Source organism: Micropterus dolomieu, linkage group LG21 (assembly GCF_021292245.1).
Source record: "Micropterus dolomieu isolate WLL.071019.BEF.003 ecotype Adirondacks linkage group LG21, ASM2129224v1, whole genome shotgun sequence".
Lineage (NCBI taxonomy): Eukaryota > Metazoa > Chordata > Actinopteri > Centrarchiformes > Centrarchidae > Micropterus > Micropterus dolomieu.
In genome coordinates this window covers 7,440,394-7,455,034 of record NC_060170.1, presented here as the reverse complement: position 1 = coordinate 7,455,034, position 14,641 = coordinate 7,440,394, and the positions used below count along the sequence as shown (strand labels likewise).

The 14,641-nt window shown below is 38.2% G+C and overlaps 1 protein-coding gene and 1 long non-coding RNA gene across 2 annotated transcripts in view; one reads left to right on the top strand and one right to left on the bottom strand.

The window, feature by feature from the left end:
- The window catches only part of mmp11a (matrix metallopeptidase 11a), a 36,041-nt gene that overhangs the window by 3,383 nt on the left and 18,017 nt on the right, over positions 1–14,641 (bottom strand). Inside the window, exons 3-7 of the mRNA XM_046033807.1 lie at positions 9,836–9,979; positions 7,086–7,219; positions 5,629–5,867; positions 3,223–3,427; positions 951–1,211 (exon numbers count right to left, since the gene is read on the bottom strand). Coding sequence (XP_045889763.1) covers positions 951–1,211; positions 3,223–3,427; positions 5,629–5,867; positions 7,086–7,219; positions 9,836–9,979 — 983 coding nt within the window. The remainder of the gene's footprint in view (positions 1–950; positions 1,212–3,222; positions 3,428–5,628; positions 5,868–7,085; positions 7,220–9,835; positions 9,980–14,641) is intronic.
- The window catches only part of LOC123959641, a 29,832-nt gene continuing 17,264 nt past the window's right edge, over positions 2,074–14,641 (top strand). The window contains exons 1-4 of the long non-coding RNA XR_006822355.1: positions 2,074–2,281; positions 3,261–3,469; positions 7,074–7,225; positions 9,845–9,998. This is a non-coding gene — a long non-coding RNA (uncharacterized LOC123959641). The remainder of the gene's footprint in view (positions 2,282–3,260; positions 3,470–7,073; positions 7,226–9,844; positions 9,999–14,641) is intronic.

The window sequence follows — 14,641 nt, the reverse complement described above, 5'->3', positions numbered from 1 at the left end:
AAAAAAAATTCAGCTGGTCAGAGACCTGCTGCCTAGAGCAGCTTCGAGCATCTGGACCAAGCGGGAAGCTTCCGGTCTGAGAAGCGATGCGAACAGGAAGCGACTCTACTGTTTGCAAAAAGAAGTCTTGTTCCATTAGAAATAATGGTAAAATGACCCTACTTCTCACCTGATTTATTACCTCAGTAAGCACTTTCATAATAATGAGTTTATGGTCTCTGTCACTAGTTTCATGTTTTCTTTAATACAGCATGATGTTCATTTAGTAAATTATGTCCCATTTAGAGGAAAATAGACCATAACGCAGAGTATGCTTCAGGGCAGGACTATCTGTGATCAACAAGTTGTTACCATGGTGACCTGTCAATAAGGCTAGAGTGACTCGTACCCAAACGGCAATGTCCAAAAATGAAAACAGTTTTTTTTCCTTTCCTCTCCTCTTAATCATCTTATGACCCCTTTGGAGGAACGCGCCCCCTAAGTTGGGAACCACTGGACTAAACTAGTTAACTGTATTTAAAGAACTTAAGACTAGTTCTCTGGACCATAGTTACAAGTATATGATTTGGGTTTGAAAAAAGTTTTTCTCAGTTTTAATGCTGAAAACTGCTGTTTGTTAAATTTTTACTCCAGTTTGGCCAATCGTTTGTGTAAAAATTCAAGGGATTTCAAGAAACGGCCGGATCTTGCAAATATTTTGGGAATTCATTCTTACGTCTGCAAGATTGTGAATTCCTGTCCAACTCTTAAGACTCTCTAAAATAATAAGGAATGTTATTTGTGTCAAAACTATGTTTCATTAAACACTAGTGATGGAGGAAAAAAATGGTGATTTTTACAACTGATCATTGTGAACTGGAAACCCTTTGTAACTAACATACTAACTTTTAAAACCCAAATGGGAACTCTTAAGTTGGTTCACTTGTTAAGTGTTGGTTTTTGGACCATACCGTAGATGTCCCTAAAAGCGGCGTCCACAACCTCGGGGATGCCACTCCAGTCCTTCATGCTGCGTGGGTAGGCGGATTCAACTCGGTTCTCATGGGGGCTGAACCTCCAGTAGCTGCCTGACTTGAAGAAGTAGGTGTTGTAGTTGGAATCATGACCCCAACGGAGTGACGCCTGGATCCCGGACTCCGACAGACCCAAACTCCTGATTGACTCTGGCCCTCTGATCTGCCTCTCAGCATCAAACACCCAGTATTTCTCGCCTGCCGAGTGAGATGATGGACAATGGATGCCTTTTGACTCTAATTAAATCTTATCTTTCTCATTCATTTCTTTATTTGCAACTGCTACTATTTTACATGCCCATTTAATGCAAAAACTTGGACGTTTATCTATATTAACTGCAGCATTTTGTACAACTGAGACTTTCTGCTTAGAAACAATGTTATATAGGCTAACCCTAATATTTCTTATTGTGTCACTTAAATTAAGATCTATTCAGTCATGTTTTCAGTCAGAAATGTATACTGTCTTGTTCTATTTGTTTCCAGGCTCTTGGAACAATGGGGGCTTAGCCCAGCCGAGAAATCTTTGATGTTTTCACCTTGTCTTTCTTTATATAAAAGGACACACAAAATTCAGGTGACTTTTGACTATTGCTGTCAGAAATGTTTCTCCTGTATATCAACTTTTCTCATTTTATTTAATCCCTGCTGAGACTACATATATACAGGCATGCCTGAAGTAGTAAAGTCTTTTTAAATGTGCATGTGGCACCTTTTCACCTCAATGATAAATTAGCTTAATTAATTTGAATTCAGTTAGAAACCCCTAGACTTTAATAGCTCCTGTATTTCAGTAGTATTTCTGCTCATGCTCAAAGCTTTCTGCACATTAACAATCTCTCCCACATATCTGTGTTCTTTGACATTTGCAGAATAATGTTTTGAGACAAAAGTTGTAATATTACAAGAAATAAATCGTTATCTGATGAGAATTAAGTAATAATATTTTAACAAAATCTACCTGCCCCTCTGCTGTGCATTACCCAACGTTATTGCTCTGCTGATATGGTAGCAGGCTACCCCCTTTAGACCGTCTGACAGACACAGAGCCCATCTGGGACCCTGTGTGCAATGTGTGCTATCTCTCTCTCTCTCTCTCTCTCCTCTTGTGCTTCCTCAAATGCCGACGGGTAGGCTTCTAGCCTGGTTACAGACTTCCAGAGATCAGGGCAGTGATTCAGATGGCTGGTGCTCCAAGATGGCTGAAAAATAGCAACTAAAAAATGGTGACAAGTGTGGAAGAGCTCAACGCTGTTGTACAAGTTGTTGTAAGTCAATTTACAGAAATAAAAACTTTTAAGTTGACATATTTAAACATTAAGAAACTCCTCCTAGCAACCTAGCTAGGTAACTAGACAGCTGATGTTTATATTGACATGTTAACGTTAGCTGTGACCAGCTAGCGTGCTCTTCAAACATGTTATCAGATGGCAGCAATAATTAGCAGACTAGATCCAGCAGTTAGCTAGCTCATAACATTAACAAGTCCTTTTCTTATAACATTTAGGCTAATTTGCTCACACCTAACTCTTGATGTTGATGAACTTTATCATTTTTATCATGTTTGGGGATTTGGTTTCACTCTTTTCTGCCAAAACACAATCATATATTTAAATAGAAACTCCAGCCAGATGTAAGTTAATTATCTGTTCCCTATCAAAATGGTACAAAAATTTACAACATCCGCCTTGTGCAGGAACAAACAAACAAAGCTGTTGGAAACCAACATGGGGATTAGAGGGTCTTTAGTGACCCGACAACACCATTGCTGCTACATCAAATTAACAATTTCCCTATTGTTACAATTATGTTTTCATCCCATTTGTTATTTTTTTATGTCTTATTTCAGAATAAATAGTGAGAGCGCAGTGTAGCTCAGCGGAGGCACCCAACCAAAAGTTAGAGGTTAAAACCTAAGCCCTACAGCTGGTGTTCCCTGTTGAAGTGTTTTAGGCCCTCACAGAGGACAAACACAGTATTGTTTTTTGCAGTACAAATTTGGTTTGAACAAGCACAATTGCATGTCTACTTTAACCACATATAATGGAAATTTTCACAGAAATACTTCATTGCAATAACTTCACAGCTGTGTTAATTAACATTTTAACCCTGTTTAAACTTGCCTAAAAGTGCATGATACTTGATCATCTTGTGCTCACATGAAACCATAAACCACATTTCAGAAGCTCAACCGTCTTGCACTGCCCACCTTGAAAGAACCAAATATTCCCTGACTTGTCTTCAAAGGCGGCATCGATGTTGTCGGGAATCCCCCTCCAGTGACGGGACGCCAGTGCTGGGTAACCGCTCTCCAGATGCCCGTCCCTGATCCGCCAAACGTAGCCCGATTTAAAGAAGAACAGCTCCCCTCGAATCATAGACACAGCATCAAAGTCCGTCTGGCAGGCATCAGGCTGGAAATAAGACAGATCACTTCTTCATTTTCACATGCAAATGTAACATTTATAACAAGGGGGATTTTTATTGCAGTGGGATAAAGTATTAAAAGCTGTTTTATTGTCTGAAAGGATCCCAAAATAAAGTAGAGAGGGGTTTTGTGCATCTTAAGGTCCAATGAAACACCTCTCAGTTACACATTTTACAAGAGCAAATAATCTGAAGTGGAACACTTTCCTGGTGCTTGCCTGTGAGAAACTCTTATGACACTACAAGATGTCTTTTGTCTTTGACCCTCATTAATCATCTGTGGTTCAGAAATACACTCATGTATGATGTAGTGTAGTTTCAAAGATATTCACTATTCTAAGTGTGTTATAACCACAGAAACCGCTGCCTCTTAAGGATAAGGCTCTAAATTGTTCTTCTTGCCAACAGGTTACATAAAAATGAACTGATCCTACAAACAAGTATTCCCTGTGAATATCTTCTTCCTCTGTGACATAGAGCTAAATTGTTGTCCAAAAAACGATTACAAACAAATCAGTGAGCCACACTATTGCACTGGGTGACATATTCCTTCACTACAATGAACACACACTGTAGTTTTTTTACTCAATTCCACATACACTGTGCTGCCCCAAATACTCACCAGAGCACCACATGTGGATTAATCCGCTCCTCAGAATAGTCCCCAACATTCAGTCCGCAACAGTTAAGGAGCCTTTTTTAAAAATGAAACAGTATTTGTGAGGTGTTTTTAAAGATTGACATCCTCAGTAGGAATCATTGGGCTTGGCCTGAGAGACACTGACAGGGTGGGGAAGTATTAAGAGACGGAATGACACATTGTTGGTTTTGGTCTTTTCACAGGATTTGTTGACAATAAGAACAAGACAACGAGTCCAAGCCAGTGGCTCTATGAGGCACAGCAGTTTTTTGAGCTAAATGCTAACATTAACATGCTTACAACGACAATGCTAACACGCTGATGTTTGTCACTATGTTCACCATCTTACTTTAGCAAGTGAGTATTAGTGCTGGGCAACAATTAAAAGTTTTTATCGCGATTAATCGCGTGATTTTCTGCGATTAATCGCGATTAATAGCAGTGTTATGCTCAAAATTGAATAATGAATTCTAAAGTAGTGTATTGCACACTTTTAATTTAAATGTACTGCTATATACTCAAAAGTGCAATAACATGTGGTTTGTAAACACTTTAAACAAAGAAGGTACTTTCTATTCTTTCAAATCAAATATAAAACCAAAGCTATTTGTCACTGCCAGGGCATTTTTATCTAGCCTACCATCAGAGTCCAGAGCCACAATCATAACATCATAACAGGCACCTTCTGAGCAACAGGTTAACATATATGAATCTGTTTTCTTGTTTATTTTTCTGAACGGGTATCAGCAGAAACACTTTTCTTTATTATCAGGGAGCAGCATAAACAGTCTATGTTCAGTAGCAAGTGTCCCTGTTAGAGTGAGGTGAAGTGGTTCCCGTGAAACTGTCGCAGTTGTGCTCGCCTCACGCACACGCCCGCCCGCTATTGAAGTTGAATTGTCTTGAACTTTTTGTACATGATGCGTGGCACAGATCATTGGATGAGAGACTGATCCTTGCTGTTTTTGAGTTTCCAGAATCTATTACTTTTTACTAAATAGTTATCAGGACATCAACAGAAGGGAATTTGCAGGGCAGAGCAGCCCTGCAAAACTAGATGAAGGCCTATCAGGTGAACTTATATAGCCTATAAGTTTAACTTAAGTTAAATAGGCTACAGCTGTGTAGTGCACAGAAGCCGTTGCCAGGGTTACTATCCATAAAGCGCCTGCTCTTTACTCGCGGATCGCACGTCTCCCTGTCTGTTCACCTGAGGAGCACAGAGCAACCCCACGGGGCCAAGCAACTACGTTGTGATTTTAAGAACGTTCCTAAGATCGACTCCTTCCCAATACTAATCAGCATGCAGTACGTAGCTATCCACTTCACTATGGCATTTGAACGCTTGTCTTGCTTTTAGCTTTTTGTTTATCTGCTTCTCCCACACGCTGCGTCCAACGTAATCTGCCGAAGCCTCCCTCCACTGCTAGTTTGGGTGGATGATTTGCAGGCTGATCAACATCCCACTATTAACTAGTATTTTTATGCCATATTACCATTTTTTTAACCCAAGTTTAGTACTTTAAATGTTGCTTCAGCTCCACTCACATTAGTGATGATCTCGTTGGTCTCTGGGTTTGATGGAGGTGGAGGTGGGGTCGGTGGAGAGGGCGGGACTTGTAGTTTAGCTCCGTACAGGTACTGTATGCCTTTCTTGTCATCCTCGCTCAGCCTCAGCGGGTAGGAGAAGGAGTAGTATGCGGACATGATGGCTCCTGGCTCACGGGAATGCTGTAGACCTAGGACGTGCCCAAACTCATGGGCAGCAACCTGGAGAAGGTCTGTGCCTGCAGGGGCAGTTTACAAGCCTCAGAAGATGCAAAACCATTCCTAGTTAAAATGGTGTCTGAAAATAGTTTGAGGTTTGTTGTGACGTGCTTGCAGTGGCAGACGATACAGTGCCAACAAAGAGTCATAAAAAAGTACCTCAGCGCTGACTCACATCTGCTCTCAGTTATGCGACCTGTTTACATGTACATGCTAAAGATAAAGCCTGGTGTTACGGACCTGATCTGATGATTAACTCAAACAGTGAGATTATTTCTTGCATCCAAGAAATGTTGAGAAACAGACATGAAATCATTAATTGGTTCAGAGATTGATGATAGTTTTAGAACAATATATTTAATTGATTGAAACTTAAAGCTCATGACAAATATCTTCTAAAATTTTACTTGTACAAAGGAGTCTCAAAGAGTCTCTAAGACTCTTAACATAAATTCCACAAATGTGGAATATTGTACAATAAGGAAGGAAAACACTTCATAGAATAGTACTTGTGTTGCTTACCAGCTGTCAATGTTTTCACAAGTCTTATGAAAAATTGTATTCTATCATGTATTATTATTACCATTATAAGTACTACTATTTAATTTATTCCCTCCTATTACTGCATTTAGTGAGTAAAGGGATATGTGTATAATGGATGTTTTGAATTTGTTTTTTTGAATTCCTGTTACTGTAAACTATCATCTTTAATTTAACATCCCATGTTATTGTTACATTTTCATTCATTTGTCCTATTTTATTTTTCTCTCTTGAATTTAATTTATTTATTAACAAGCAAATTTTGAGCAGAAAAGGATTACTTACTTTGGAGTTGTTTTTTCTGTGGTGTTACTATGGTGTTACTATCCCCTGACAGACCTTGTATGTCAGGGGATAGTAGGATCGAGATACATTTCGGAGCTAATCAATTTAATGCTATGTAAGGGATTAATCGAATTTTGAACTGTATTCTGAAAACAACAGGAAGCCAAAGGGATACTAAAACTGCAGAAGAGCTGCATTTTGGACCAATTACAGATGAGGGCAGATATAGAGATAAAGTAATCCTTAACATACTGTAAACCCACCCTTATTATGTGAGAACTTATGTATTGCCCCTGGTGACCTGGTCTTTGTGTTATATTAAAAACAATACAAATAAAGTCAAAAAGAAAGAAATGTTAATTGAACTAAAAAAAAGGTTTTCTTTGTCTTTATCCTCTCAGACAAACACTCACCCATGTGGTTTCCAAGCGTCCATGACTCATCGTAGTCAAAGTGAATGTCTCCCTGTCGGCGTGTTTTGGGGAAGAAAGCATGAGCGAGAATCCCACCCGGGCCGTCGAAGGGAAGGTTGTCTTTATGCTGGTAACTACAGGTCCGTAAATCAAACACTCTAATGAACATAAAAGCCACTCTGAAGGCTTAAAGCATGATGAACTTTATAAATCAAACTTTTTATAACAGCTTTAAAACAATGGCAACATCAAGTATCAAATAGTCTGCATATTGAGATTTGCCTGTCACAACTTGCCAGAACCAAAGTTGGCATATTGAAATTGCTTCTTTAGTCCGAACAACAATCCCAAACCCAAACATATTCAGTTTAATACCAGAAATGGGTAAAGAAAACCAGCAAATATTCACATCAATCAGCTGGAATCTGGTATTTATTTTCAATTATTATGAAAATCTAATTATTTGACTGACTGAATTTAAAATGTGTCACCCGCTCTGTAAACAAAAACTGCCAATCAATCGGTAATAATCAAGAACACCTTATCATTTTTTCGTTATCAGTTGATTTAATACATTAAGATGTAATTAGTTTCACTTTGATCTATATGTTTGACTCGCTTATTTAATTTTCCAGCTCCTTAGATATTCCCCCTTTTGGGTCTTGGACTACATGTGTAGTAATAGTTTTTCATCAATCAGCATTTTCCATATTCCTCTCCATATGTCCATTGTTCCTTATTCTTATATCATAATGAGATACGCACAACAGTAATGAGATTTTGACCAGAAGACAATTTCTTCTTTATATTCGTGCAGCAGGGCAAACAAAGACTGCTGTGACGCAACAAAGCTTGATCAAAACCATGATTCAAAAGGGGAAAAACGTGAAATCACTGCAGGAATAAACAAACCAAGCTACATGAAAGAGAGTGAAGTCATTTCAAAGATGACACAGATCCCCCATACAACTCTGGTTTTGTATCTCTGGAGTTTGTAATGTGCTTGTGTTTCCTTGATCTGCTATCTCTTTTTTCTAGCTTTGTGGTTCTCTGAAGCAAAGATCTGGTCTGATTCTGCCGTCCTAAACCCATACATATATTTAAAATGTTTCACTCTGTGCCTCTGTTGAGTGATGTGCTCAGGATTACTTGTGGTGAATATAGAGGGGAGTTCCATATAATCCACGAAATGAAAGAAGTTCAGACAAAAAGAGCTCATACAGTAAAAACACCAGTTCTTAAAGATTAAAGTGGTGCAAAATCATAAATGGTGTCTATAACCAACATAAAGCTCTGTTATCAACAAAGAATTTGTAGAAAATCCAACATTGCATCACAACCAACATCATCATACTAATGATTCATAAAATGTTAAATATTTCTAAAAAACTTTTTATTCAATTTTCTTTTTAATGCTGTCAGCTGATTAATTGATAAGTCGCTAACAGATTATTATACACAATTATTGCAACAATTTTAATAGTAGATGGTCCTTTTCCAAGCAAAAATTCCAAACATTTGCTAGTTTTAGCCTTTTCTTTGACTTATCTTTGGGTCTTGGAGCGTTTATCAGACAAAATAATTCAAAGATGTCACTTTGGGCTGTTAAATGTTGTGATGGGCATTGTCCCAGACCTTTTTTTCTGGCATTTTAAAGACAAAATGATACATGTATTAATCCAGAAAACAATCTGCATATTAGTTGATAATGAAAATCATCCTTAGTTGCAGCCCTAGTCCTTTTTATGATTTAATTTCTTTTAGCCAAAACGAAACGGCAATATCTACACAATTTTTTTTGCCACGTACCTGAGTGGCTCTAGGGATTGCAATGACAACAACTATTAGACAGCTTGCCATGTAATTTTGTTCAGACATTCATTCCTAGACAATAGATCCTAATTACTCTGGTGATCCTCTGATATTCCATCTAGCACTACTGCCATGTTGACATTTTTGTGAACCATGTACCACTGGTTCTGCATTCTGCATTATTCTGTATTATGCCTCTAAACATCAACATGTTAACATTGTCACTGTGAACAGGGTGCAGTAGTCAGGATGTGGTTTTCTGGAGAGCAGCTTGTCAGTCACGTAAAATAGGACAGTGGTGTATCCGGACGTATTTATGCACAAAGACACCATCGGTGTGTCTTTACCTATAGTCTTGTCTTAAATGTTTGAGTGTTAGAACAATGAAGCTGTACTTAAACACAGCAGTAGTTTGAGTGAAATGCTAACATCAATATGCTAACATGCAAATGCTAGCTTGTTGATATTTTTCAGGTATGATGTTTACAGTGTTCACCATCTTAGTTTGGCCTTTTAGCTTGCTAACCTGTTGCCAATTAGCACTAAACACAAAGTACAGCTGAGATTGACAGGAATGTCGTTAGTTTTGCAGGTATGTAGTCAGAAACCAAAGTATTGGACACATAAAAATGTTGACCTGATGATGGGAAAGGTCATAGAATCACAAAAGTTAATACCATTCATCCTTAGAGGATCATGAATGTCTGAACCAAATTTCATGGCAATCCATCCAAGAGTTGTTGAGATATTTCAGTCTGATTGTGGGCCGACAGACAGACATCGCTAAAGCCGCTGGCCTGGTTAAAAATATTAGTATTCTCTTATTTTCCCTCATAACAAATACATTTTTTAATCCACACAGACTGTAAAGCATGTGTTCAGGCACATTTTCCTTTTAAATTGAAGATGTTTTTTCCCCCATGTTTCTGTCCTCCCACCTTTTAAAGTCGATGCGGATGTCAGCCTCGCCACTGCGGATCTCGGTGAAGGTGAGCGGGGTGACGTCACTCCAGATTTTCAGCGCTTCCCGAAAGACACGTCGAACCTTTTCCTCCCGCATCTGCCAGGGAAACCCGTCAATCCTGCAGGACACAAACGCAGGTGTCAAACACACACACACACAATACACAGGATGTATAGAAGCAGACCACCGGCCTCGCATGCCTCCCTTTAATCTGATACTGCAGTCGTCTCATCAGCAGGGAGGTGTGCTGTTACTGACGCCCTGAGGCTCGCTAAAAAAACATAGCATCATGGTCTCCTCCCTTTCCTTTTAGATAAAACCACCCAGTGAGATAACTGAAAAAAAACAAAACAAGAGAAACCTCCTTATTAAACCAACAGGACGCAAACACTATAAATTATGTACAATGTGAGATACATTTGGCATTGTTTACTGCTGCAGTAAAATGAGAGTAAATCTTTACATTTCAGTTTTGTATAAATCAACTGCAACCAACATGACCAGACGAAATACTCAGTTGTTAATTAAATGGAATATGACTTTTTGTAATAACTTGCAGAAAGGTGACAGGATTGTCCCAGTATGTAGAGAATTTTTTGGAAATACATATACAGACAAGAAATACACATAAAATACAAACAACAGCTGAAGACGTACATGTAGGCTACATACACACTCATGACACATCCAATAAACGATTAAAACAAATAAATAAAATAATAAATAAAATAAAATAAAATACATAAAACCACAAGCAGAACTCCAAGTTATTGCACACTTCCCAGGCCTCAGCATACAGATCATTTAGAAAGTCAGTTGAGAAGATTTATACAGCTCTCATGCCATACAGTCATTATGAAGGTAGGCTACAGGCTGCAGCCAGTTAGCTTAGCTTGGCACAAAGACTTTGAACAAGCAACAATAGGTTAATCTGGCTCTGTCCAGTGGTCATAAAATCCACCTACCAGCACAAAGTTCATGTTATTTTGCTACATAACAAAAACTGAAGTGTAAATATTATTTCCGTTTTATAGTGGGCTATTTGTCGGATTACTTTTTGGCTCTGAACAGTTGCCAGGCAAACAGCTGTGACTCTGGGAAGTTACTGGCCATGGCTGAGAAACAGTCCAGCACATTAACACCATCCCGTAAAACAGCAAATTCACATTTTTACAGTTTAATTTTTCCACATAATAAACAAGCCTAATTATTGTGCTTCAGAGGTAACTGTAGCCAGATTTGTTACGTTCAAACAGAGCCAGGCTGTCTAAAAGAAAAGATTATCATTAAGGTGCAGAAACCGAATGTACACAGTGCCAGATATATAAACAGGTTAACGATAGTATCACAATATAAATATAAACTGGTTAAAAATTTGTTTTTTGCATCAACTAAGTGGAGTTGTGATACATAATTACAGCTGCTGTGAACAGACAACATCATCTCTAAGGAAGCTGTCTCTGCTGTATTTTCTGGTTTGGATTTTGAGAAAAATCTGCTGCATCACCCCGCGACCCTGTACGCAGGATAAGCAGTTGATGTTGGATGGATCTGCTGCATAATTTTATGGCACAAAACATGAAGAAGGGCCGTCAGTTTACTTCCAAGAATTTATACTAGCTGTCATCAGCCCTTGTTTTGTTCATGCAATGGAGGGTCGCGAGGGACAGGAAGCAGAAGGGTTTTATGGGAAATGTGGTTTTAATATAGAGAAGAACTAGCAATAGAAATACCACCGTCTCTTTTGCTTACTTACTGTATATACTGTAGGAGGTGATGTAGAGCTAAACCATGACATTTTCTGAAAAGGTGTGTAGAAAATACCCACAGACTCTGCATTAAAAAACTGAAAATAATTTCTGTTTCATCACAACTTGTACTACAGTGCAAAAAGACTGCAACAGTGCAAATGTTTCTCTAGCGTCTTAAGTTTACACAAAGGGACTTTCCTCAATGCAAAGTTCACATAGGTGGAAATCCTTGAGCGTATCACTTTTTGCACAAATACCCTGCAGATTAAATCAAGTCAATTGTATTTATATAACCCAGTATAACAAATCACAAATTTGCCCTTGGGGGACTTTACAGTATAATACACCCTCTATCTTTAGATCCTCGATTCAGATAAAGAAAAACTCCGCCCCCAAAAACCCTTTAATGGGGAAAAATTTAAGAAACCTCAGGAAGAGCTGCAAAGTAAATTCAAGATGACATGTTGTTCTAAATCAAACCCACATTGCTGAGTTTCAAATTAAGTTATAACTCTTTATTAAAGGATAATGAAGGCGTTTCATTTCTCAATACCTTCTGTTTTCCTGTCTGTGGCTGTCAGCTCCAAGCCCATTGGAAGACTTCAAAACACTTCACAAATACACTGTTTCAATAAAAAACAGGGTTCAGTAATTTGCTAAAACAGCTGCTCCCTGTAGTTTTTTTGTCAAACTATCAAGATGAAATAATGCATTTGTTAGTGACTATTTTCAATGGTGGATAATCCACATGTGGTGCTCTAGTGATTATTTAGGGCAGCAGGATGGTGTATGCGGGACTGAGTCCAAAATAAAAGTGTGTGTGTTCATGGTAGCAAAGGAACGTCACCCAGTGCAAAAGTGTGGCTCACTGATGTGTTTTTAATAGTTTTTAGACAACAATGGAGTGATGTGGCACAGTGAAAGAATATCTATCAGGCTTTGGATACACACATGTCAGTAGATACATTCACTGTTGGTTTTGTTATTTCATGGGATTTGTAGACAATGAGAAAAACATGAATATCACCTGACAACTACAGATTTAATATTTTAAAAAGTGCATTTATGATACAAATGCGAAGAATTGAGTCATAAACACACGCACAAACTAATCTAATTGCACTTTTTTATTGTTTTATAACTTTCATATGTGTCAGTTTCATATTTTTATATTTAAATGGGTTTATGTCTATTGTTACAGACCTAGTCACAAAAGCAATTCCTTGTATGTGTAAAAGCGATATGGCATTAAAGCTGTTTCTGATAAATATAAATAATACTATGACTGTCCTAAAATACCTCTTTCAGCTTCTTTTTGCCCTCCCCTCCTGTCACATAACAAGCTTCATCCTTCAGTGTTTTGCTGCCACCCTGAGAACTCCTTTTCAGTTTTGTTAACAACCTTTAAAGTAGTAAAAAAACTCTCTCTCTCAGCTGACCCCACATGACTTGAAGTGTCATGCCATAACTTGCTTCACGTGCTCAAAATTCTGGCTGATTCAAACAAACAGTAAACACAGGGACTCATTAGTGTGGCTTTGCTCTTTCAACGCTCACATTTGAGTCATTTAGACGTACGGCGGCCCTGTTAAGTCATGCAGAAGCAGTTTGACTTTAACTGATAACCACATCACTTCATCAGGTGTCAGTGTGAGCGCTTTATTGGTCCGATCCAGCTGAATCTTATTAGTCTGTGGCCAGTGCTGCTATTAAAAGAACTCTGCCTCCCCCTTTTTTTTTTTCTTAATATAGTGTTGTGGTAAAGAATGACTACAATGAAAGGGACCCCAGGAGACACAGACAGAGAGGCAGCAGACTGCCAGACACTCGATGGTGCCGTGGCCTTAGATGAAAGAAAACCAGCACCCCTTTTTCAGAATCATAATTTCAAGACTTCATTTTCCAAGTACTATAATAAGCCCACCAATTTAAATTGTTTTTCCTTTTTCGAGTTTATCATTCAATGTGTCTAATGTCTAGCAGATCCTGTCTTCAATAGAATCATAGTTTTGTCATCCAGAAACTTAATGTGCTGTTATGTCAAACAGTTGCTTATTTACACATACAGCAGTTACAGGGGCAGCGTGATCAGTCATTTAAAGTTGTGTTTGATGAATCTAACGTAAAACTTCAATTAATAGCCGAGTCCCAAATAGCCACCTATCCCTTTTACTGGACTGGTGTGGGAACACATTTTGACAAATAAACGTTAGATTGGTTAGATTCTTCACAATTCAATAGTTCAGTTAATTTAAGGGAAACAACAAGCCCCAAACTCTAATTTTTATAGATTTAACAGTGTAACCTGCCTGGTACAAGAGAGGAAAGGAAAAAAGTGATGACTGCTGTTACCTTTGAGCTCCTTAAGCCCGATCGTTAAGCCCGAATGTGTCCTTCCTTGATTATTTATATTCCTTTAGTCTGTAAGGGTTCACCCATCAAAAGAATCAAAACAGATTTTTATAATAATTAATCCAAGTTGTGAATCGTTTCATGTGAAGGCCTTCGCTCACTGTCTGCTAACTTCTCTCATTCTGCACCGTGTTGTTGTCGTGATGTTACTTCAAAATAATAATAATAATAATAATCCTTATTTGTAGAGCACTTTTCAAAAACAAGTTACAAAGTGCTTTAACAAGTGTAAAGAATAATACAAAAAAGATAAGAGCATGAAAATTTAATATAAAATTAGTAAAATACAATAAAATAAAAGGGATAAAATAAGATAAGTCAAATAAGATCGGGAAAAGCTCTCCTATAAAAGTATGTTTTAAGAAGGGACTTAAAAGAGTTCACCGACTCAGCCGACCTGATTTCCTCAGGCAGGCTGTTCCAGAGCCTCGGGGCCCTGACAGAAAACGCTCTGTCCCCTTTAGTTTTCAGTCGAGACTCTGGAACAGACAACAGACCTCTGCCCGAGGATCTCAAGGTACGTGCTGGTGCGTATGGGACTAAAAGGTCAGAAATATAACAAGGCGAGAGACCATGAAGAGCTTTAAAAGTGATCAATAGAATTTTAAAGTCAATTC